We start from the raw sequence: 25,190 nt of genomic DNA, 5'->3' as shown, positions 1-25,190 counted from the left end.
TAGCTTACTACAGGCTCAATCTTGACTTGATATTTCAATAGGACTGATTTTAAAAATTTTAGTAGAATCTAATTCACATTTAAATAGTACTAATTTTATAACTTTAAAAACCTGATGGCTTTTTCAATCACTATACAATATGCAGTCTTATTGAATGTTTAAAATGTATAATCCTTGTGAACTAGGGGAAGGGGATCCTGAGGACACTTATCTTGAGGAGCACTGAGAACAGATGGACGTGCTGAATCACTGTATTGCACACCTGAAACTAATCCAACACTGTTAACTACACTGGAATTAAAATTTAAAAAATGCAATCTTCATGCTTCTCCAATAGAAAAATCTTTTTAAAATAGCCAGACTTCATCTATCATGTTTCAAAAGTTTATTCATTACATTCTTAAAGGAACACAATTTGGTATTTACAAAGAGACTGATTACTTTTCTTGGTGACCTCACCAAGCTAAATTTCTGCATGTAACTAAAGGAAAATACTGTGTTTACAGAAACAACTTCCCTTATACATCTATTTTCAGACTGAATCTTATTATTTAATTCTTGTCTCTTGGGAGGGTCCAGAAATCAATGTCCACAAATCTGTTTGGCTTAATAGATAAGAAAAGAAATACCATTGGATTGGGTTTAGGAAATCTGGCTTCTAATCTTAGCTGTCCCACAAATAACTGGGTCACTGGGGAATTTACTTAACCTTTTTGAGCCTACTTTCTTATTTAACAACAAAGAGTTATTAAATGCCTACTAGAAGCCAAGTAGTTGCTAGTAGAGATAGAACACTGAACATAATGAAGACAATCCATGCTTTCACAGACTTCAAGTCTGGCACAATGAGGGGTTTAGGCTAAATTACCTCTAAAACCCATTCCTGAGTTAGCATTCTATGATTTAAATGGGATTATATTCATATATTCTGTGGCCTGAGGTTAATACAACAATGATTTCCAAATGACCTTGAAAAAGCTGTAAAGTATGAAATATTTCCCATATGAACACTGGTAAAATAACTTTTAAATCATAAGCAGGTTTTACATATTTATGCAGAAAGTGATTCAACAATGGAATGATGCATTTTTAGCACTATGAAATCCAATGTCTTGAAATCATTTTTTCCCTTTTTATAATCTTGAACAAATTCTCTTATCTGAAGTCTGTCATGCATTCAGGTACTTTGCATGATGTCTGATGTGATCAGTAATGAAGGTTGCAATGAAGTAGTAGCTATGATCATAACCCTGGAAGACAGAAGAGAGATGGTAAGACATTTACCAGTCAGAAACGTCAGTACTAAGGACATTAAATGTATCTCTCATGTCACTTAATTTTCTTGTAAATCCTGACATTATTACAGTATAAGGAAGGCTTATAATCAAAATCAAGCTTATTATAATTGTACTTTACATTTTCACTGAACATTAGAAGAAGAGCAAAAATAGGAAGAAAAAGACACATTCTGCAGAGCCCAGTTTCTAGATCCTGCCATTAATATGCAAAGAGAGGAAATAACACATTAATTAATGTATGTAAACAGGTGGTCACATCAACAAGGAATAAAATAATCAGAATTTAAAGAAGTCAGAAACACAGGCAAGAAGTTTCAACTCACAGGAGAAACACACTAACATTGGTAAGATGGAAAATGTTAAAATGTGAAATAAGCACACACAGACAATACAGGGAAAGAGCAAACAACCACCCAAATGGTTAAACGTTGTTTGGGAACCCAAACACAGCCCTCATAAGTCTAGTTAGGAATTTCATCTCCTACACAATAAAAGCATATCACATCTTTAGTTGAGGAAAAAGGAGTAATTCATTATACCCTAACATTCCTTAGCAATAAACCACACTGAGTAGTCAGTAAACTATTTTGAAAACTATTCTGAAACAGAGAGAAAATGTAATAAACAGATCTCATGCTATCTGGTTAATTACTACTACATCTAGATAAATGGAGAGAAGATGCTTCCTGGGAGCATCCTCTAAGATCAGAAGATGCTTTCAAAGGAAAAAGAAAAAAATTAAGGTGGGAAGAACCTAAGGAACACGAGGTAATTTAGGGGTGGCCTCCCTTCCAAAACACAATGAAAACTTAAGGTGGAATAAACCAGAAGGAGGTAAAAGTCTAAGAAAGATTTTTAAATTTTTTGCTTAGTCAATGGTCTCTGATGGGAGAAAATGGGAATTTCCCTAAGCACTTAAGAAGCAAAAATAGCCCTAATAAAAATATCACCTGGGTTCCAAGGAAAAGGCAAATCCCTAAGGTTTTGATGAAATCAGTAAATGTTCTTAATCTCTTACTTTCCAGAGGTATGCAATGTTATATATCTTGGGAATGGAAGTTAATAAATAAGAAGTTTTAGGTTAAAGTCACCAAAGTAACTTAAAAGCATGATGATCTGTTTCCTGTGGCCAAATCACAGAAATGAATCTGACACGAATGTTGTCAAAATTAAGGCTGAACTTTGGAATTATTTGGTTTCACATTTCTCAATGATTAGATCAGTCCCTGTTAATTAGTTCAATTTAGAGCTGAAGGACTGAATTTCTTATATAGAGAAACATAAAGAAAAACATTTTCCACTCCTGTAATTTTTCAGTTGTTATGAGGTTAAACAAGCCCATGATTTTCAACCCACAAACCCTAGGAAATGTAGTACCATGCAGCGCCTGCCAGTTTTTACAGATGAAAAGACATGCAGTTTCAGGAACCCACGGGGTAGCTATGACTATTCTTGTTATTATTTATTGTTATTATCATTTTATTAGAAAAGTCCCAGGGTAAAACAAAGTTACAATTTTGAGCTCTCAGGAGTGTCCTGAAAGATTACGGTATATTTTATCTAAAATACAAAGCCAATGTCCATAACTTCCACAGTGCTATTTAATAGAAGATCCACCTTTACAAGAAAATAGAAAATGGCCTATCATGACACAGTGAGAAAGATTTCTTTTTTTTTTAGAGAGAGAGAGAGAGCAAGTGTGTACATGAGCAGGGGAGAGGGGCAGAGGGAGAGGGAATCTCAAGCAGACTCTCCACTGAGCACAGTGTCCACTGCGGGGCTCGATCTCTCAACCCTGAGATCATGACCTGAGCTGAAATCAAGAGTCAGACGCCCAACCAACTGAACCACCCAGGCACCCCAAGAAAGAGTTTTTTAAAATGTCAACTTAAAGGCAGGAGAACACATTTAAACTACTGGCATTCCCTGTAGATAGAAGATGCTTATATAATCTGAGCTACTTGTCATTCTTGACTGGTTTTCCTGTTCTATTTATTGACACTATTCTACGGGGGTGGGTCCTTTCATTAACTTCTTTAAGCTGGTTTGCTATGTTAAGCAGCTCGTGAAATTCCGTATGTTCAGTGACACTTGAAGGAGCCATAGTTTTGGAAAAATCATCAGTAGCAGATTCTCTAAGAGTATAAAAATAAATGAACACATTCTTTCATTCTTCCCTCAGCTCTCAAAAAAGCAGCAGTGCTCCAGCAGCTATGATGAACATTTATGCTAACAGACAGTGTTTTCCCACACATTTTCCAGACCAATTAGAAAAGCTCAGATATGAATCCCTGGGTTATTTAGTTTCTTCAGAATACAAAGATTATTGAAAGGTGCTCACTTGTTTATTTAATAAGCACTTCCTGAGAGTCTCTGTGCTGGGTAATCGTGCTGGCATCAGTGTACAGGGACACAAGATCCCTGCACTTCTGGAATTCTGTGCCATGTTCTTAATATTCTCTATCACGCAGTGCAGAGGCCAAAACAGCCTCTGGGTCTTCAAAAAGGGCCTGAGACTTGAAGAGGTGGGATAGCCTTGCTTCAATGTTGTTTCTGGAAGTTTCTGTTAGGTCACTGAAATCTTTTCCTCACAATGTAACCTCAATAACTGGAAAGAAGACATATGAGACTTCGGAGTAAGATCTGATCTGTGTATATTATCAGAATTCTGCTATCTAGTGCTTTTTCAATTTAGATTCGCTGAAGCCAAAATAGAAAAAGAAAAACTCTATGAGATAACAAACTAATATCCCTATGTACCACACTTACCGCTCAATTATTTTTTGGACAGTAGAGTATAAAAATAGATGGTGAGCATTTAACACCAAAAAGAGGTAAATAAATGAAGCTGGGTAAATCATGTACACGACTGTAATAATTTTTGATCTTCCTCCTTAGTTCACATACTTACATACAGCCCCTATTTTTTTCAGCCTACTTAAGGCTTCACGGCTCCCATTTCATAAAGAAATAAGACAGTTATATTGTGCTTATACTCAAATGATAAGGCAGATCCGACTCTCGGACCTGAGGTAATCTTAAGTCACTGGAGGTTGGCCTGAAAACCTGAAGGTGGCCTCTCCAGAGCCACACCCAGTCACGTCTCCTCAGTTGCTCATTCAATTATAACAAGCCTGCACATCGTCTTCAGACTATGTAGTTTGCTCTTAACCTGCCCTTGCCGGAAGGAATGAAGAATTGTGTCTGAGCTAAAGATTGTGGCTGGTAATTTCAATACTTCCCCACTCTTTTTTTTTTAGAACTAAATGTTTTGTCTTGACTCCTCATTAAATACACCCAACTGTGTTTTTAGTTGCTTAGGATAGAAGCATTTCAGAAATAAATAAGTTGATTTATTTTTTCCCTCCAAGAATTTCATCAGTATTTTACTTCTGTGCTGTTTCTATAACAAACTCCAGAGATTTTTCAGTCTTCGCTGGGAGGCTGAAACTCTGTTGTTGGTTGGTAGTAACAACAGAACTTTCTGGCACCGCCTTGTGGGGAAGAGGATGCATCCAGCACAGCTAGTGCCAAGAAGTGATTTGGAAAGAAACATGGTTGATTGTGTTACTTATATAGCTATAGTTAATGTAGTTACACCACTTTATAATCAAATTAGTATTTGGATTTCTCAAAGTTGGTTACTGACTGAAAACATGTAATTCTGGTAAGTGTTTAAATTAACCTAAGAAAATACTATTAAAGATGAATACTCAAGAGAGAACAAGGTATATCTAATATATTGGTTTTTGACATATTTTCCCACGATATACACACACACACACAGATATACATGTAAATATTATATATACATGTAAATAATATATATTACATATAATAATATATAATCATATATCTATTTACATGATCAAAATATTAGGGGAATTAAAAAAACAGGGAGACTGTTAAGATCTGTTATATAAGTTAGATCACAGGTTATGCATCAATTCTCCTGTGTTAGCTAATTCCATCCCTTTGCTCCCCTGGAGCACTGCTTCACCTTGCTTGGGAATGGTTAAACTAATGACAGGAGGACAAGTGTTTCCATTCAAATGACTTTGCTTCCAATTCTGGCTCTACTGTAAACTAGCTGTGTGACCTTAGATATATAATACTTTTCTGAGCCTGTAAAACAGATGGACAGGAGCCATATATGCAAACCCACAGCAAACATGACACTTAATGGGGAAATACTGAAAGCTTTTCCTCTAAGATCAGAAACAAGACAAGCTGCCCACTTTTGCCACTTCTGTTCAACATAGTACTAGAAGTCCTAGCCAGAGCAATGAGGCAAGATAAAGACATAAAAGGTGTACAATTTGGAAAGAAATAAAATTATCTGTTCATAGGTGATATGATCTTATATGCAAAAACCCTAAAGAATCCAAAGTAGTAAGATACAAAAGCAACACACAAAAATCAGCTGCATTTTTATACACTAACAATGAACAATCTAAAGGGGAAATTATGAAAACAACTATATGATTCCACTTATATGAGATACTTAGAGTAGTCTGATTTACAGAGAAAGTGGAATGATGGTTGCCAAAGGTTGGAGACAGGGAGGAAGAGATAAGAATTAGTGTTTACAGGTATAAAGTTTCAATTTTACAAAATACGAAGATGGATGGTGGTGATGGCTGAACATTATGAATATATTTACTAGCACAGATGTGTACATTTAAAAATAGTTAAGAGAGGGCGGAGGGCGCCTGGGTGGCTCAGTTGGTTAAGCGGCCGACTCTTGATATCTGTTCAGGTCATGATCTCAGGGTCCTGGGATGGAGCCCTATCGGGCTCTGTGCTCAGAGGGGAGTCTGAGGATTCTCTCTCTCTCCCTTTGCCCTTGTCCCTCCCCACCTCAAATACATACACAAATCTTTAAAAAAAAAAAAAAAAAAAGGAAANAAAAAAGGTAAGATGGTAAATTTTATGTATGGTATTTTGACACAATAAAAAAGTTGAAAAAAAACTTAAAAACAAACAAAAAAACCAGATGGACAGGATAGGAATGGTCGCTCATTTGGTCACATAAGGATAAAATGAGCTAATGCTATGAAAACATTTTGTAAACTGAAATGTACCACATTACACATTGATCTAGATTTATTTGGACATTTATCATCATAATTATACATTTTAGATCAATGTGCCTGACACATTACCCTAGAACATGAATAAAATGTTTTTTTAAAATCACAATCATTTGTAATTTACAGTGTTCACTTTTCATCCTGAAATATTTTATGTTATACAAAGCTTATGAATAAGGAATTTTAAAAAACTAAAAGTAGAATTTCTTTAATTATAACTGTATTAGCATTGAGGTAGGTGAGTAGTCAAAAGCCTTTTAGTCAAAGAAAACTTGCAAACCAACTGAAGTTCAGTAATGATTCTTAAACAATAAAAAATACCAAGTAGCACAATGGATAGATTAGCAACTAACTCAAACAGTATAAAGTAACTATGTATGTGCGAGATAAACCATTCACAGCTTCTGAGGCTAAAATGTGTAGAGAAAGTGGAGAGTAATTAAGGTAGAAGCTTTTACCAATTATTTACTGTGTAAACAGCTGTATGTGTCAAGACAGACACAGCCAGTAATGCTGCAGATTAAGTCCTATTCAAGCATGAAACTTGTTATTCACTGGTTCTATAGTGGGACAGAAAACTATAAATACTTTCACTTCTGAAAGCTTTCCTCTTTCTGCGAAATTTGACCATAGGCATCATTAACTTAATTAGATGGCTTTCACTTTAAGTGTCTTGTTATAATTTAAAAAATACCTTACTAGAGGTAGCTTTTCAAATTCTGAAATATAAGGTATTATGGAATCTTGCTTTAAAAAAAAATTATTTATTTAGAAAGAGAGACAGCGAGTGAGCAGGGGGAGGGGCAAAGGAGAGGGAGACTCTCAAGCACACCCCAGAGCTAAGCAAGAGCCAGACAGAGGGCTCAATCCCATGACCCCGAGATCATGACCTGAGCTGAAATCCACAGTCGGTTGCTTAAACGCCTGAGTCACCCAAGCGCCCCTGGAATTCTTCCTTATAGTTACTTAGAACAAGCTGAGATTTCCTAATACTTGCCTCTTGTAATCTAAAAACAACAGGGACTTTCTTTTCTGTACAGGCAGCTATGAAGTTATCAGGTAGTAACTGTCCATCTGAAAGGAACTGGTCATCTTTCCCTTGATCAATTAGTATGTCCAGCTGAGAACCTGGGTAGGACTTCACAAGATGGGTAGCATCATAAGCCTAGAAAAAGAAAAATATTGAAAAATAAATTTGAAAGTGCCCAGAAAGATGTTCTTCAAAATAGACCGCAGTAGAACCAAATAGAAATTTAACGTTATTTAAGCTCTAAGGATGATTAAATCAGAAAAATTCTTTTTATGTTGTCTTGCCTGGTTTTTATTTATAAGGTCTTCAGAAATCTATGTCCCTCTTATACCCGCTTCTCTACTTCCAAGCAGTTCTGGGCCAGTGGCAAGAATTCTGTATCTCAGCATTCTTCATAGTATAGACTTTTTTCTTCTAAACCTTTGAGGTCCTTAATCACCTCTCAACTCCAAAAACAAAAACAAAATAGTAATTTTTTTCTTTATAAACCCCTCCACAAATTGAATATTTCTTCTAACTTCCTCATCTTTTTCTATTTCCAGATATTTTCTATTTCAAATAAATAGACTATTTTGTTGCCTCTTCTCTTTGGCTCTAATTCCAGACTTAAATACATTCAGCCTTCTCTTCTGTGGTCTGTTGAACAGCACCAAATGTCTGTTATCCCCATGAGCTTTCAGGAAGATTTAATTTAAATAATCTGAATCATATAAACAACCCCTCAAATTTATTATCTGAGGAGCTGCCACTAGTTACAAGTTTATATTTTACCATCTACCTTTAAGTGTTCTTGATTATTCATATATATCTCCTAGCTACAACTTCTATGTACCAATCAAGACAAACAAAAACCCAAAGACTTCCCCTTCTAAAGTATCCTGTTTTTAAAGACTTGCTTTCTTTAATCTTATAAGGAGAGACTGGAAGGGGATTTGTAAAGTTCAACTAGTTCTAAGTTCTGTGATTTCATAATTCTGCATGCCCTCCTTATTCCAACAGTAAATTAAATAATAGCCTAAACACAACATAATTAAGATAGTAAAATCTACTGCCACTTAGAGAAAAATCAGATAATTAGATTCCTTTATAGGTTACCTGTGCCTCCACTTCTCCCCTCCTTTCTTCCAACCAGCTGGTCTTTTTCTTTCTTTTTCTTTTTCTTTTTTTTTTTTTTTTTTTTTTTTTACGTTTTTTTNTTATTCATTATTTGAGTGAGGGAAGAGAAAAAGTGCAAGCAGAGGGACAGAGAGAATCCCAAGCAGAAGTCCCCACTGAGTGGGGAGCCTGATGCAGGGCTCGATCCCACAACCCATGAGATCATGACCTGAGCTGAAATCACAAGTTGAATGCTTAACTGACTGAGCCACCTAGGCACCACACCAGTTGGTCTTTTACCCAACACTCCCATCAGAACCTAAGCACTGTTTGGATGTTAAAGGTTATCACCTTTGTGACCTAAGATCTCAAACTCCACATAGGCTCTGCACGGTGGCAAGGACTCCAAACGCCCAAGTACATGCACTGTCAGCTCTCAAAGTACCTAATAGTAATCACTTTCTGCATTCTTCCAATATAATACAAATCAAAGCCTAAACAAAACAGAATTCTAATCTAGCGACTAAAGGATTAACCCTCCAATTTGTTAGAATTTCAATGACCAATCTCATATAAAACTAGGATCCATGTGTGAATGACCCTGAACACACAACAGTAAGACAAAAAAGTTTTTTTCTTCCCCCTACTCAAGTATTTTCTACTTGTTAACATGAATATGATGATGAAGGCATTTGCAAAATATTCAAACTCTTGGCAATGTTTACTAATAGCCTATTTCTGCACAAAAGTAAAATGGGTCTCGAGAGAAAGAGCAATTTTTTAATTTTCATTTTGATGCATCTGCTCTCCTGCTTGAAAAAACAATCTTGCTATTGGGAATGTTCACATAAATGTACATTACACGATATCTATTTTTAAAGACTTTTAAGTCTGGAATTTAAAAATCCAAATCTGAGAGATGCTGGATTTTGAAACAGATACGTGAAATAATTAAAAGGCCAGGACTCATGCTTGCTGTTGTACAGTTGAGCACATGGTTAATAAGAGACAAAAGTAAAGTCAGTAGTAAAATGTGGCATTTTTTGGTAATGTTAATATAGAAATAAACATAAAAATTAATCATTAGCAGAAAAAAGAATGTAGTTTCAGAACATCCACAATTCAATACGTAGAAAATAGGGCTTTTTTGTTGTTGATATTGTTATATGTCTATTCTTTTGTTAATTATTTTGGCTCTGGATCTTTCAGTGAGTTAGGAATATAATGTCTGTGGTGTATAGCTTTTTCAAAATCTGAAAACTTAGTAATGAGTATGAAGACAGCTATCCCAGTACCTACCTTCCATTTACTTTGATCTGTTCCCAAATATCCACTAAAGGCTTTTTTGCCCCAAGGACAGAGCACTGGGTTGCAAATGGGAGCAAATGCTGACACGGACTTCAGAAACAAAGGAAATTTAAAAACAAATTATATTTTGCTAAATCAAACATGAACAAACATTTGCAACTTACTTAAAAACCCAGAAGTTTATTTGCAACTTGCTTGTAACCTCTGACTTGCCATGAAAATACTTGTGAACAATTTTCCGTTGGCTATACGAAGGGCTGAGGTTGCAGGCCTCTTCATGATACATCTTTTGTGTGTTCTATTAAGAGAGCTAATTAACCATAGGTGCCAACATACTGTAAAGCATTACATTTTCATTAAATAAGGCACAAATACAAGTTTATATTCAGTTTCCACTCATTTTTTCCACCTAAAATGAATGAGTAGTAATACAGAACAGCTTACACCCACCTTTGTGATCATGGTATTAAATCTGAGACACATTATTTCTCTTAAACAGGGCCAAGAAAGCCCAGAGCAATGCCCTTAAATATTTGTGTTCTACGCAGTCTTATTTTTAACTGGATAAATGGCAGACAGAATTGTTCAATTTAGAGCACTAATCAAAATATATGTTTATAAATGTCTATTACCTTTTTTTAAAGGACAAAAAACAACTGAATTTGATTTTCTCCCTTGAACGTAATAAACTAATTGCCTTATGTACAAAAAGAAAATAAGACCTTATTTTTAAAAACCTACTGTGAAGCCATGAATTAGTTCAACTTTATAATAAAGTCTACTAAAAGAAAAATATTTGGTGCCACAATAAGAAACTGGTATAAGAAATATTTTCATTTCTCACTGGCACACCTGAGATGGCTAAGAAGTTCTTTCTAAGGGAAGGAAATGGATTAAACAAATCTTGAGGTATCGGCCCTGTGATGTTAAAGACAGAAGCAATCCTGAGATCATCACTGCTTCAGAATTTCCTTTTTCAACCTGACGGTATACGGCGCTGCCCCGGAGGACATTTTACATATGGGGGTTACTCCAACTTGGCTTCTTTAAACAACAAAAAAGTAAAGCTGTACAGTTTCGAATAAATGAATGGAAAGACTACAGTGTTGTTTTTCAGTTAAGCTGCAATCCAATTTTCATCAGAGGCAATGAGAAGACAGAATACTTCAACTTTTACAAATAATGAATGTCTTCTACCTCAGAAAATCAAAGTCAACAAATGTATTCCAGGTAAAAATATAAGTAAATGATACACACTGCCACAGTTACAAGAATAACTTTAGGGGAAAAAATGCCTAGAAAACTATAGTTTGAATAGAAGCAATAAAAATTGCTTTATCATACCTCTGGTAGACCAACTGTGATAGAATTCCTTTACTTCTGATTCTGGAGCACAGAATTGTGTGGTCAAATTTAATACTCTTCCCCTACAGTCCCTTGAAACTCCCAACACTAGAAAAGTTTAGTCCCAGTACTATAAAATAACAATATCCTAATTTCACTTTTTGAAAGTTCCTAACTGGTATTATCCAAGAGAAATGCTTGTCACTGAAAGCTTCGGTCATCTTACTTTGTACTTTCCAGGATTCTTCAAAGCACAAATCAGAGCTCCATGGCCTCCCATGGAGTGGCCAAAAATAGACATCCTTTGGGGGTCCACTGGAAAATTGGCATTAATGAGTTGGGGAAGCTACAGAGAATTTAATAGTGTGACAAAAGATAAGAAAGAAACAAGTTTAGACTTTTTCAAAGTCATATAAAATAATTACACAATTAACACTTCCAAATCACAGTCTTACAATACTATGAACTAATAAAGATGAAAAAAAAACCTCAGGTAGACAAGGATTATTAATGTGCCACTGGAGAAAAGCAATCCTTCTCAGAAAGCAAATCAAAGAAGATGATGTAGAAAGAGCCTTTAAAATGTCTTAACTTTTGGTCTAATAATTTCACTTCTTGGCATCTATTATAAGGGAAAAGTCCTTAGGGGAAAAAAATTATACATAAAGACAATCAATGCAGTAAAATTTATTGTGGTAAGAAATATATGTAAATATCCGACATTAGGAAACACTGAATTGTGACATATGACAGAATATTATGCAATCATTAAGGCTAGCTGCAAAAAGAATATTAGAAAATATCTATTTTATACAACTAAAAAAAGAACAAGACAAAAAATTTTATAACTACATGAAAACTGGTCATACAAAAGAAAGTATGGAATATACCAAAACATTGTTATTATTTGGGGTACAGAATAATGGGTGATTAAAATTTTTATTATTGTTTCTGGGTTTTTATGATATACATATTAACAATTAAAATCATATAAAATTTAGAAAAATGCATTAATTGCACATAAATATTATTAATAGAAGCAAAGATTTACCCTTATCCTTTCTAAGTAGGTCTTGGTTAATAATCATAAAATAAGTCTGAATAAACTAGATGCCAGAGTTTTTTTATACATTGTTTTCTTTGTATAATCTGGGTAGTGCACACAGGTATCAATATAATTATTACCCTCTTTAAAATTGTACTTAATACTAATTTAAACTGTAGTAAATAAGGCTTCCATATAAGTAAACTTTAGAATATTCACTAAGACAATCAATAAATATGTACCAAGCAGATTCAACAATACCATACCCTGGTTTAAAACTCTCAGGACTAGAAGGACTTCGTGTCCCAAACCAAACTATTGGCCATCATCAATTAATAAATACAACATGAATGAAATTACCTCCTCAGTTACGTAAGAGTACATTCTGTAGTTCGTTTTCCAAGGATCTTCAGTGGCATCCACATAAAACCCAGCACCGGTGCCAAAGTCCCAGCTCTCGTCTTCTCCTTTAATATTGCAGCCACCTATCAAGGAAACATCCTGGGGTTTCATCTACTCCATAGTAATGACCCGTTTAGTAATACCTTTTGAAGCGAATCTGAAAGTTCACCTGCATTTGAGCTATTCACCAAACATGGCAGTTCTCTGCCTTTTGGGGCGCATACTTCCTGGCCCTCTTGTCCCTGAATGGGGCCATGTGACTAATTCTAGCTAATGAGGCGAGAGAGGGAATGCCCTTCCATGGGGGAGAATTCACAGCTGAGGTGAGGCACATTGGCTTCCTCTGTGGATGACGGGCCCTCCTATATATCCTGAATATATGCTTCTTCACTGTTTACCTGTCAAAGGACTTACATCCTCTCTCTATTCTTCCAAAATATGTTGAGATTCCTTCCCTGAGGACCCGTCCCTATTATCAACACTTCTTTTTTTCTTCTTTTTAGAAGGAAAAGGAGAGAAATGCTTGTGCTCAGATCACTACCTTGCACTGAAAATGTTGCCTTATGTACTCTGGAATCACTCCATTGTGCTTCCCCTATTTATTCATCCCCCAATGGGATTTTTGTATAATCTTTTAAAATTTATTAGGTTTTATTTTATATGCTTGCAGGTGGTTAAGAAGCCAACCACTGAGACTGTTAACAGAATTACAGTAATACACAGAGTAATTTCAGACAAATGACCTCTTCATGGTATTCAGTATGCTCATTCAGGAACATGGCACTTTTCCATTTATTAAAATCTTTAGCAAATTTTACATTTCTTTTAAAAAATAAACCTTCATATTTTAAAAGTTTATTCCTAGGCATTTAATATTTTTGATAGTACTCAGAATTAAATTTTTTATTACATTCCTTGTGAGACATGTCCTGCTTTGGTGTATTAGACGTCCTGTGAAAGGAAACGCACTACTTCCTAAGGCCAGCCATTTATCTTCCAGATAATTTGAGCTGCCATTTAATAGATTCCATTTCTTGACACTTCTGGGGTCACAAAATAATCTCTGATGGACTGAGTTCTCAAATATTTGACGAAACGTTTCATTTCTCTAATGTAAGCATTCTAGTTATTTATATTAAAACCAATACATGTTAAACTGTATGATTGTTTGATAAAGAGCAGATGAGAAAAGACATAATTTTCATATGACAAGACAGTTTACCTATGGGAGAGAAATATTTTTATGCATTTTGGCACTAGTGCCAAAATGATATATTAATCAAGTTGCTCAGCCTCTGTTTTGAAGTGTCTTAATCTATAAAATGGGAATAGCAAAATGGTCCCTTCTCATAAGAGTGAGGTTATGAGTAAACTTCACAGTGAGGAAAGTATATAGCACAGTATTTTAGAGTCATGATATCATCTCAAAGATTAATAGAGATAATAGCAAAAATATAAAATAAATAAAAAACAAAATAATATTACATTATATCACTTATAACTTAGTCTGAAAGATTTATATTTTTACAAAGCATCTCTGGACTGAGAACACTTACGAGGGCTGGTATCTGGAGCAATGATGACAAGGCCGTGTTCGGAGGCAGCTTGATGATAACCAGACTTTGATATAAAATTTTGTTCCGTGCAAGTCAAACCTGATGATCGGAAATAGTGTTATCTCATGCTACACTCTGGATGGTTTATAAGATGTAACCCTTTTATAATACAGGAAAACAAGCTCATTTAGTATTATTAAAACACTTTTTTTTTAAAAGATTTTATTTATTTATTTGACAGAGATAGAGACAGCCAGCGAGAGAGGGAACACAAGCAGGGGGAGTGGGAGAGGAAGAAGCAGGCTCATAGCGGAAGAGCCTGATGTGGGGCTCGATCCCATAACGCCGGGATCACGCCCTGAGCCGAAGGCAGACGCTTAACCGCTGTGCCACCCAGACGCCCCTAAAACACTTTTTTTTAATAGAAATAATTCTAAAGAAGATAATAAAGTTCCCTTTCTCATAAAATTTACAATAGTATTAACCTAAGAACTGTCTTAGGTTAAATGCTCTCACGGCTGTCCTTTCAAAGTCACTCACTAAAGTTTTAATTATTGAAATCCTTAGGACCAGACAGATGTATTTGGTAATTCAGAATTTTTCAAAGTGTAGAATGGCAATAGAAAGCAAATGTTATATCAACCCCAGTGGGGTGTTGTTAAACATGCTAATTAAACATGTTACCATTCCTGCATCAAAACATAAATATTCACAATAAGTCATCATAATACTATAAATAACTTATTTTTTAAAAATATATGAGTAGTCCTCAGCAACAGAATTCAGCCTGCTGATTTAAGCGAGAAATGGTCACCATGTACCTTCCTTAAATCTTCCAGCTATTTTTGCCACTTTTCCTAGCTATAGCCTTTTGAGTCATGTGATAGAACAGATGACTGAATCCTCTTATTACAGGAGAAGGCCAAGAATAAACTGGCAATAGATGGATGAGCTAAGTACCACCTAACCCAACACCCCTTTTCCAGTGGCCAATGCTAAATATCCCACTACTGCTAATTAGCGACATGAAAGCCTACTAGTATGTGCGATGCGGTGTGAATTAACTATGGAACACTTTTATAGTTTGTTTATCCTCTAGCAGCCAGCACAGGGACTTATGAAATGACTGCTAATGAAGACTAAATTAATAAATAATTACAAAATACAAAGTTACAACTATCACTGGATAAAACTGTTACAAGAGTTCATGTTTAAACTGTTAGGACATACATACTTTCACTAGTCCTGGCAGAACAAGGTCCTTGTTTCTCCACTATGTTCCTTCCCAGTACGTCTTCCAGAGATACAGGTGCCACATCATGATGGAGAACTACCCCAAATACTAATAAAAGGTCAGTGGTCTTGCAGACCTTAATGTAAATGTGTTCAGAGGCAAGGTAATTGTGTAAAAAGAATGGGTTTTGGATTTCAGACAGGATGTGGTTCTAAGGTCATCTTCGGCTACACAATACTGTTTCTAAAACAAGCATGCAATTTTGTTTTTTGCTTTTGGCAATACCCAATGCTCTTCCAGCAAAATCAGTTTGCTTTTTTCAACCACAGAAATGGGCTGTTGAGTTACAATCAGATAGGCACTTAATTTTTACCTTTTATTTATTTTTATTTTTAAAATTTTTTACCTTTTGAAATGAAATGTTTATTCTCATTTTCAACGACTGTATTTGGGGCTTATCCTTGGTAAAACATATGTAAGAAGGGATTTATTAAAATCAAAGTTATAAGCAATTTTAAAGTAACAAAAATAGCACTCTATGACATAATTTGGTTTCTATCAAGTCTCTCCTTATGTTTGCTTCTAAACATAAAATGCCAACAACATCTTGAGAAGGAATTAGCAGACAGCTTCAAATTACTGGTGGCAAAACCTTACTCTCTCACAATCTAGTCTATAGTCTTTAATATTCACCAATAAAGAAGCTTTTGTGTTCTTTTGTGATTTTCCAGACTGTTGCCAGAGAAGACTGATGGAGTCCAATTAAAACATTCTAAAGAAGACTATAAGAAGTTACTTGTCTGTAGTTTCTAATTAGTGTACCATGGGTGTTCTGGTTTTACCTAATATTGTTCTATTTGAGTGGTAAAATCTCTACAAACTTTAGAAATCCTTAGGTAGGTACAAACTAAGTAAGTAACTTTTCTAAGCTCTTGCCATTGAGTCCAGAATTTTACATTCTCTGTTAAATTACTTGGTTTAATTTTAAAAGAAGTGATATAAATATAATTCAGTAGGTCTGAAATTATTCTCAGGATAAAGTAAGAGTAGACTATAAGAGGCTTCTAAAGTCTTTTATAAATGGCTCAGCAAGCACACCAATAAGTCAAGATAAAAGAGTAAGATAAGGCAGTTAAAAAGAAGAAGAAACTACTTTCTAAAACTCAAATGAATAACACTTACCAGACAGCCAATACAGTGCAGGGCATTTTCCAGTTTCTGCCTTTGGTGGTAAGTAGACAGCAAATTTCATTTTGCACTTCAGTTCAACACTGTAATTTTAACAACCATGACAAAAAAAATCAATGCCTCTCACTGGGTAAGACAGAAACAGAAAATAAGTGATTTAATGTCCAAAATAAGTGATTCCACCAACATTTAAGGAATATACCTTGGCCCTTAAATAAAGAATGGGGCCAATTTATGGGGTGCCTGGGTGACTCAGCCATTAAGCGTCTGCCTTCGGCTCAGGTAATGATCCCAGGGCTGTGGGATCAAGCCCCACTTCAGGCTCCCTGCTCAGCGGGAAGCCTGCTTCTCCCTCTCCCACTCCCCCTGCTTGTGTTCCCTCTCTTGCTGTCTCTCTCTGTCAAATAAATAAATAAAATCTTAAAAAAAAAATAATGGGGCCAATTTAGCATAGTGATCTATTAAGCAACCTGGGTCTTTGCTGTGCATGGCACATAAGTCATTGGAGGGGAATAAAATAAAATAAATGTAATACCCTCAATATGGCACTAATATTGCTAAATGAAAAACTGTTTTTGTTTCTCAAGAGATGTATGAAATAACAAATCAGCTTTTATGAAAAATGAATTCTAAAGATATTAAATCATATGTTGGTTCACAGGTGCTGAAATGTACCACATCTTTAATTTGTTCTTTGTCGCTAACATCTTATTATAATCACTAATATCACAAATGAGGTAATTTTGATAAAAACCACAGGTATTTTTCCATGTAAATGGTAATTTGTGCAATAATGATCTTTCATGGGCCTATTTAAGCAATCAAATAGATGGAAGCAGAATGAGAGATACCTAAAATTTTATCTTCTTGGTAGTTACCTGTCATGTTCAAAAACTTTCTGCAACCCCCCAAAGCACTTGTTGCTGGAAATCTGCTTCAATGCCATTCTTCCCCTATGATTGAAGATTAATCTCATTAATTTCTAGAACATTAGTTCCTGAAAAATTTGAAATAAAACTGTTTTCAGATAAATTATCCAACATACAACTGTTTTCCACTGAGAATATTTTTTTTCACTTGCTAATTTTCTCTGATAAATAACATTAAGAAACTGACTCACTTTCATGTACACACTCATACCTGTTATGTACTTCAGGAAACTTTAGTACTCTGGTAGGTGAGTACTAATTTATCCAGTTGCTTAACAAGCTTTTTGCTTTTTCTTTTTCTTTTTGGGGACTGCCCCAAATTTTTTTCAGAAAGAGGGAGAATATAAACAAGCTACTAATTAACTACTTTAGCTTAGAAGAACAAAAATTGTTAATAGTTTATCTGTCAACTCTAACAAAGGAATCAAAGAATTGGTCTGATTATGGCTGATTTTTTAAAGTGGGAGGAAAATGATGTCACCATAACGATTTGGTGACAATAAGTGGTAACATTTATTGAGCACTTACAGCATTATCGCTGCTGTGCTGTACACACACCCAGATCAAATTCCTTGTCTTATGAGAGTTTTTCTGAAAAACTGATACACAACTTTTATCAAAAATTCTCCTTTTAAAATGAACCGACGGGGCGCCTGGGTGGCGCAGTTGTTAAGTGCCTGCCTTCGGCTCAGGGCGTGATCCCGGTGTTATGGGATCAAGCCCCACATCAGGCTCCTCCGCTATGAGCCTGCTTCTTCCTCTCCCACTCCCCCTGCTTGTGTTCCCTCTCTCTTGTTGGCTGTCTCTATCTCTGTCAAATAAATAAATAAAATCTTTAAAAATAAATAAATAAAATAAAATGAACCGACAAGTAAAACATTACTGAATTAAAAGTGCAGCTCATAGATGGGAGATTTTGAAGTTCGGTAATTCTTTTCTCTCAGACAGATCTTTTAAATGTTCATAAATAATTTTAAGCTTAAATGTTAGAATGCCATACATTATTAATTTTTAATAATACAAAAAAAAGTCAGTGAACCATCCTTACTAGAACTGCCTGTTCAGCAAAGAGGAACCAGACTGCTTCTGATGTGTATCTCTCAAGGAAGGATTCCCTTCCCCTCCTCATTATAAATCAGTTAGCTGTACACACTAAATAAAAAATCCTCACATGCTAGGAAGAGGTATTACCACTCTCGTGGGCTTCTCAGTGAACATGTTCCACATAATTTCTACTAAAATTCTCAGTTCTACAGTATGCTGAATGGTTGTGGTGTTAGGGTTACTTTAAAAAAATACATAACAATAATCTTAAAAAGTTAATCTTGGAAATGTCTTTGCAAACTTCTAACTAAGATTAGTTTCAATCCTACCTTTTAGTAATTTCCTCTGTAAATCTAAATACTTAGCTTTGCATTTTGAGCTGGGATTTGAACCAGGAAGCCTGACATCAGAACCCCCACTTTTTGTTGCTATTCTCTCCTGCTTCTTTGGAAGGTCTTTATATACTCTCTTTTTTAGAAGCTCTAAGATTGACTAAATTTATAGGATTAGGAGATTATAGAGAAATTACCTTCTCTTCACAGGTTTATGCATTTAATCTGTAAGAGGTCAATTCTTAACAAACTGCTCACAAATGTTATTAATTATTGATTATTAACTTCAGCTATTCTTGTTCCTGATCCTAGCTTAAATAATATACTAACATAGACAGACATATAATTTTAGCATACGTACATGAGACCAAGGAGTAGAATTTTTTTTTGCTGAATTATTCTATAAGGATGTCCCGTTTTCTTAAATTTAGAAGGGCTATGTCGGCTTTCCCAAACCATGGCACACTGAGCATATATCTAGTACATAAGAGATAACTAATAATAATTAACTTCTGACTACCGAAAGTTTAAAAAATCAGCTTGTCCTTCACCTTTTTTGTTTTATACTTAATGATTTTTTTGTAAAGCATAACTAGTCTATTTCTTCTTCTTTTTTAATGTGCTTTAATTAAAATTCAAAATCAAATACTTCCCATTTAGTCAGAGAAAACCAAGTTAAAATGCTGTTTTCAACTGACAAAAGAGCTGAAAAAATAAAAACAAAGCTTTTGAAGTTTTTTTCCTCTAGCCACCCATTTTAGAAATCACCTTTGATTACAACTCAAGATAAAAGTTACACTCAATAAAAATATGACATAAGCTAAGAACTAGATACACTATATGAAATAATACACTAGGTGACTGCATTCTTCATTGAAGTTTTTCTATGTGAGAAATAACATATTTTGAACTAAGTTATTAGCTTTTTCATCCAACTTTCAAAGTAACACATAAGAAATAAAACTTAAACTTACCTGATCAGTTGCTATTTGCTTTTTTGCCTGCACCAAAGGATAGATAGATGATCCTGAAAAAAATAAAAAGACCAACTGGTTTATAAATAGGACATACTTTTCACAACAGAGGTTATACAGACATGTGCAGGGCACAACACATTCTGAGCAATTTTCTTTTCTTGAGGCAGATGACTGTCTACCTTGGATAAGGCAGCATGGCAGAAGCAGCTGAGGGAACAGCATCACCCCATCACCTCGGCCCTTAATCTAATTACCTTAATACCTATTTTGCCACAAGGCAGGATGTTCTGTCAAAAACTTCTGCTGGACTAAGATTCCTATGAAGAAAGTTGTGTTTTTTTTCTTTTTAATTAAATAGAAAAAAATGTTTTAAAGTGTAATTTGTTAGTATGAGATATAATCAACCACTGAGAGGAAAGAAACCAGGAGTGGGGACTGGAAGAGTAGAAAGAGATAGATAGCCAAAACCTGTCTGGCTAAAAGGTGTAGAGGGACCATGTCTCACAGGGAGAAAGGAGGGAAGAGAAGAGGACTTCAGGACTGCTGGGCTGACAGGCTAGAAAAGATGAACTGCAGGGGAAAATGACTGGGCTTAGGAATGACGGTGAAGGGACTGCTGCGACACTGTAAGAAATAAATAGAAACTTGGACATATAGGCCTGTCAGCGTCATTTATCTGCCGGATGTCTTATTTAGGTTCCTGGACATATTTTGTAAGAGAAATGTAGTGAAAGAGTGGGGAGAATAGCAAAATACAAAACAGATCCCTCTCCCAAGAAAAGCCCCAAACAAAAGCAAACAATTTCACAGTGCCAGTGGGTGTTACACAATTTTTCTAGAAAGTCAATGAAATGAACATCAATATTCTTCAGAGAAGGTTTTCTCAAGTGCACTGCCAAGCCAATCAGGTAAAAACTATCAAAGAGAAATCTTCATGAAGCATCTGTTCCCCCAGAAAGCCAACTTGTCAAATCTTAGTTTTCTTTTCTTTCTTTATTCAAGGTAAATGCCATCCTCCTCCAGAAATCTGTGTTCTTTATACGTTTACCTCTTCTTTTCTTCTTTTGATGAGTCGCAGAAGGTCTCTATCTCTTCCTGTGTTTTTGTTCCCATTCTCTGCGACTCCTCGGACTTTGATCCATTTCTTCACTTTCAGGTGTCCCACTCCACCTGCTCTTACAACCTATACAGGTCTCCCCAGCATAATCAGATTATGGCACTGCTGACCATCACGTCTCTGTTCAAATCCTCTCTTCAGAGAAAACTCTTGATCTGGGTTCTTCCACTCCCCCTTGTCCTCCCATCTCCCTTTCCTTTTCTCTTCACATGCACTCTTTCCCTAACTCCCATTCCCTGTGTTTGAACCACATTTTCTAGGTGGAAGAATTTAAATCTGCCTCTCTAGACCTAATCACTCTCAAGCATTAGTAGCAGAATTGAAATGTCTTGCTAGACCCTTCTACCAAGATATGCCACCAGCTAGTAAAACTCAACACACCTAAAACTAAGTGTTGGAGCACCTGGGTGGCTCAGTTGGTTGAGAGCTAGGCTCTTGATTTCGGCTCAGGTCATGAACTCGGGGTTGTGAGACTGATCCCCATGTGGGGCTCTGTGCTGGCCTGGAACCTGCTTAAGATTCTCTCTCTCCTTCCCCACCACTCTGCCTCTCAAAAAATAAAATTAAAATTAAAATTAAATGTCTATCTCCCACCTTCAAACCATTTTTTTCTTTCCTTTTCTTGCCTCTCTTTTCATCCATGCCTGTCTTGCTCAATCTATGTGTGAAATGTCTTAAAAGTTACCTCTGCTTTGAATTCCCACTGCCACCATCCTAATTATACAAAAAAATATATATATATGAAAACTTAGGCTCCTACTTTCTTTCCTTCTTGTATGTCCCACTAAAATCAATCCTGCATGGAAGCCGAGGGCTTTAATACACGTAACTTACTGCTTCACGGATACCTAAACACATTACATATTCAAGCCTAACATGACATACATGCAACTGTTAGTCATTTTCATTTATTTTTTATTTGATTTTAAAAAATTGTAATAAAAACACATAAAATTTACTGTCCTAACCATTTTTAAGTATATAATTCAGTAGAGTTAAGTATATTGTCAATTTTAAAAACATGGTTAGCTTGCCCAAATAACCAGCAGAGGAGAAACCCTGGCGATCTCCACACTGCTGCTACAGGTGTAGAGGGAATCCCACTCACCTAGTGTTTGAAAATCACTAAATCATTGAAATGAAAAATAATGTAACTGTTTATAATTTTTTTTCAAGTTTGATGCTATCAAAACTTCATAAAATTGAAATAAAGATGAATAAAACTCCATATATATTTTGGTCACTTTTTAACTGTGTACAAGCCATAGTTTTTTATCCTTCATAAAAATTCACATGGCTGGCCCATATAGAAATTTTTAATCCACCATGCAGAAAAAAAATATAGCATCCACAAATTCCAGACACCTTAAGTTGGCTCTCAAAATTGTCTTCAATGGCCCTACGTTATTTTTCTGGCCAAACTTTCTATTATCTTAAGTCACTCAAACTCAATTATGCAGAATCCAAGTATAGCCTGGATGTTTCTATTGGGTGGCTTGACTCAATGCCATGGTGTAACAGCTTCAGAGTGGGCTCTGGAGGCAGACCCTTCAGTTTCACATTCTGGCTTCACCACGTACTACTACTACATGGCTTTAGACAAGCGAGGTAATATTTCTATGGCTCATTTCCCTATCTATAAAATGGGGATGTAATTCGATCAGTTTGATAGGGTTGCTCCGGAGACTAAATGAGTTAATTTGAGTCATTATTGATTTTAACACTGCAGGCTATGCATACAAATGTTAGTTATTATTATTCCAGGAACCTCGAAGTCCCCCCACGGTCCGCTTAAGGGCCAACTCCTGGGTGAGGCCATCAGGGAGTGTGTTCCAGCCCCCTCCAGAACTCGGACAGCATTTACAACACGGACACACTAACAAAGCGCTTGCACATGCCTCAGCAGGTGCGGGATCCCAGGCCCGCGGGGCCCTGAAACGCGCGCCTGCCAAGGCAAATACGGCTTTGGGCTCTGTTTCTAACTAAACGGTGCACAAGTACTTCATGCGCTGGTGATCAGGTCAAAGGGCGCGGAGAATCTATGCGAAATAGAGCTAAATAAACGTACAGGGCTCGAAGATTGCAGGCCCGAGAGCCCAGCGTTACACCTATTTGGAAGCTCAAGGAAGGAAAGGGATTCGGGCCTACGCCTGCGCCTGCAGCCAAGGTCCTGGCCTGGGCGCCCCAGCCCTTGGCCTCCAGAGTCGGCTTGGTCGCGTTGGGGATCTGGGCCGCATTTCCCGCGATCAAGCCTGCTGGATTCGTCTCTGGCCTCGGCGTCAGCCTCGACCAGGCCCCGCCGTGTCGCGGGTGCAGCCGGAGCCGCAGACGAACCGAGGACATCCAAGGTTCTGCCCTGACACAGTCTTACCTCGGGGGTTGGCGGCGGCTGGGAAACGAGCTGCAGCCGGAGCGGAAGGGCGGGGGCGAACGCTTAGCGTAGCCCAGCCTCGACCCCGCCCCCATCAGGCCCGCCCGCTATCGAGCCCGCCCACTTTCGGGTCCCTCCTCCCGAGTCCCTTCTCACTGGCCCCGCCCAGCCGCAGCCCCGCCCCGGCGGCTGAGCCGCCCTGGTGCCACCCGGCCTTATCGGACGCTTCCTGGTCCAATCCTCTTGCGTTCCTCCTCCTGCTGCTCCTGGTGTGGGCTACTCTGTGCCCCACCCCCGGACTCAGGCTCTTCCCAGAGCCCCGAGGTCGGGCCCCACTTAACTGGTGGAAAGGATTTCCAAGAAGTCTTTGAACTCATTTTAAAACAAGATTATATTATCGTGTCTGGGAGCCCCCATCCCCTAAATCTTTCCAGTTCATCTACTTAGCTGGAGTTAAACAAGCGTAATTTTTACTTTTCATTTATTTTTATTTTATTTTAATTCCGGTGTAGTTAACATAGCGTAACATTAATTTCAGGTGTACAGTGTGAGCCAACAGTTTCATATATTGCTTAGTTGAACTAATAGTTGCTGGTTGATAATTTACAGCAAATCTTCTCTTGATTTTTTTTATTTTTTGACTTGATTTAATTGAACTGATTGTGCATGTACTTTGCTTTTTGAGAAAATTAAATGTGACCACAAGAAGTTTTTTTTTTTTTTTTTTTTTTTACCAAAATCTAGACTGAGTAAATGATACAATCTGAAAGGCAGGACTAGTTTCATGGGGGTCCAAGCCATAGAGCAGGGTCCTTATCTCAGAAGGACCCTGCACTTGGTTTAATTCTCTGCTTGGTGTAATTATTTCCTGTGACACATTGTTAATAATTTTTTAACAAGGGGTTCTCACATTTTCCTATTGCACTGAGCCCTGCAAATCATGTGGCTGATCCTGCTGAAAGGCTTGGTAGGTGAAATGACCTGTGTGGGCGTTGAATTACAAACATGATGCCAGAATTGGTCCTATGGCCCATGCCCATTTTGCCATAATGACCTGTGGACTGACCTAACCTGTGAACTGAACCCGTGGACCTGTGGATCAATTGAGACTCAGTCCAAAAATAATGTTTATCTAATCAAAAAGATTGTATTCTGAGAAACTGTTGAAGTGAAATTTTCTTTTTACTTTCTATTACTTTTAAATATAAATCATTGAAAAGGGAATGTTCTTCAAACTGAGTTTCACAACTAAAACAGAATACCCAGGTTTGCAAGTTATTCAGAACTGATAGGAAATATTTGAAGAAAGCTAAACGGTGTTTATTTAATAAAATGATTGTTATGCGGTGCAGACCAGTCTAACTGTGAGCATGTAGTCTTTTATGAAAGCGTTCTTGCGTCACAAATACAGCATGATAATAACCAGAACTATAATTTCTTTTACTCAGCATAAATAATATTACAATAGATTCAGTTAATTTCTGTTTCTTCTTTGACATATTTTATATATATTCATACATATATATGTATATGCATGGAAACAAAGTAAGCTGAAATCATAAATTAAGGTTGATGTTTCTAATAATGAAACTAGTATTAAGAATGGATGAATATTAACTACTTAAAGAGATAGACCAAAAATTATCTGTAAATATGTGGCTGAGAAGATTTAAGGACTCTGTTTGAACTAAAATAAATAGGATGCACTCTCAGGGAGTCAAAAAAGAGATGTAATGAATGAGGAAAAACTCAATTGTTTAAGGTCTTTGGGAAAGGAGATGATTTTTAAAGAGCCTGGAAAAGGCATCATACATGAATGGTATAATC

At 36.4% G+C, this 25,190-nt stretch overlaps 1 protein-coding gene across 7 annotated transcripts; it reads right to left on the bottom strand.

Moving 5' to 3' along the window:
• Window positions 1–370: 370 nt before the first annotated feature.
• Window positions 371–23,479, bottom strand: ESD (esterase D). Of its 7 annotated transcripts, none has more exons than XM_034665181.1 (10): window positions 23,364–23,479; window positions 19,873–19,925; window positions 17,445–17,590; window positions 16,588–16,676; window positions 14,172–14,270; window positions 12,574–12,698; window positions 11,395–11,514; window positions 9,816–9,914; window positions 7,389–7,556; window positions 371–1,250 (listed from the first exon to the last, which is right to left on the bottom strand). In XM_034665181.1, the coding sequence occupies exons 4-10, from the start codon at window positions 16,655–16,657 to the stop codon at window positions 1,170–1,172; spliced, it is 762 nt and encodes a 253-aa protein (XP_034521072.1). In that variant the 5' UTR covers window positions 16,658–16,676; window positions 17,445–17,590; window positions 19,873–19,925; window positions 23,364–23,479; the 3' UTR covers window positions 371–1,169. The 7 variants fall into 7 exon arrangements, with proteins under 7 accessions (XP_034521072.1, XP_011217704.1, XP_002915022.1 ...); XM_011219402.3 differs by having other exon boundaries at window positions 17,472–17,590; XM_002914976.4 differs by having other exon boundaries at window positions 17,472–17,546.
• Window positions 23,480–25,190: the final 1,711 nt, after the last annotated feature.

Source organism: Ailuropoda melanoleuca, chromosome 7 (assembly GCF_002007445.2).
Source record: "Ailuropoda melanoleuca isolate Jingjing chromosome 7, ASM200744v2, whole genome shotgun sequence".
NCBI classification, from domain to species: domain Eukaryota; kingdom Metazoa; phylum Chordata; class Mammalia; order Carnivora; family Ursidae; genus Ailuropoda; species Ailuropoda melanoleuca.
The sequence above is the reverse complement of the archived record's forward strand: the minus strand, read 5'-3'. Positions and strand labels throughout refer to the sequence as shown.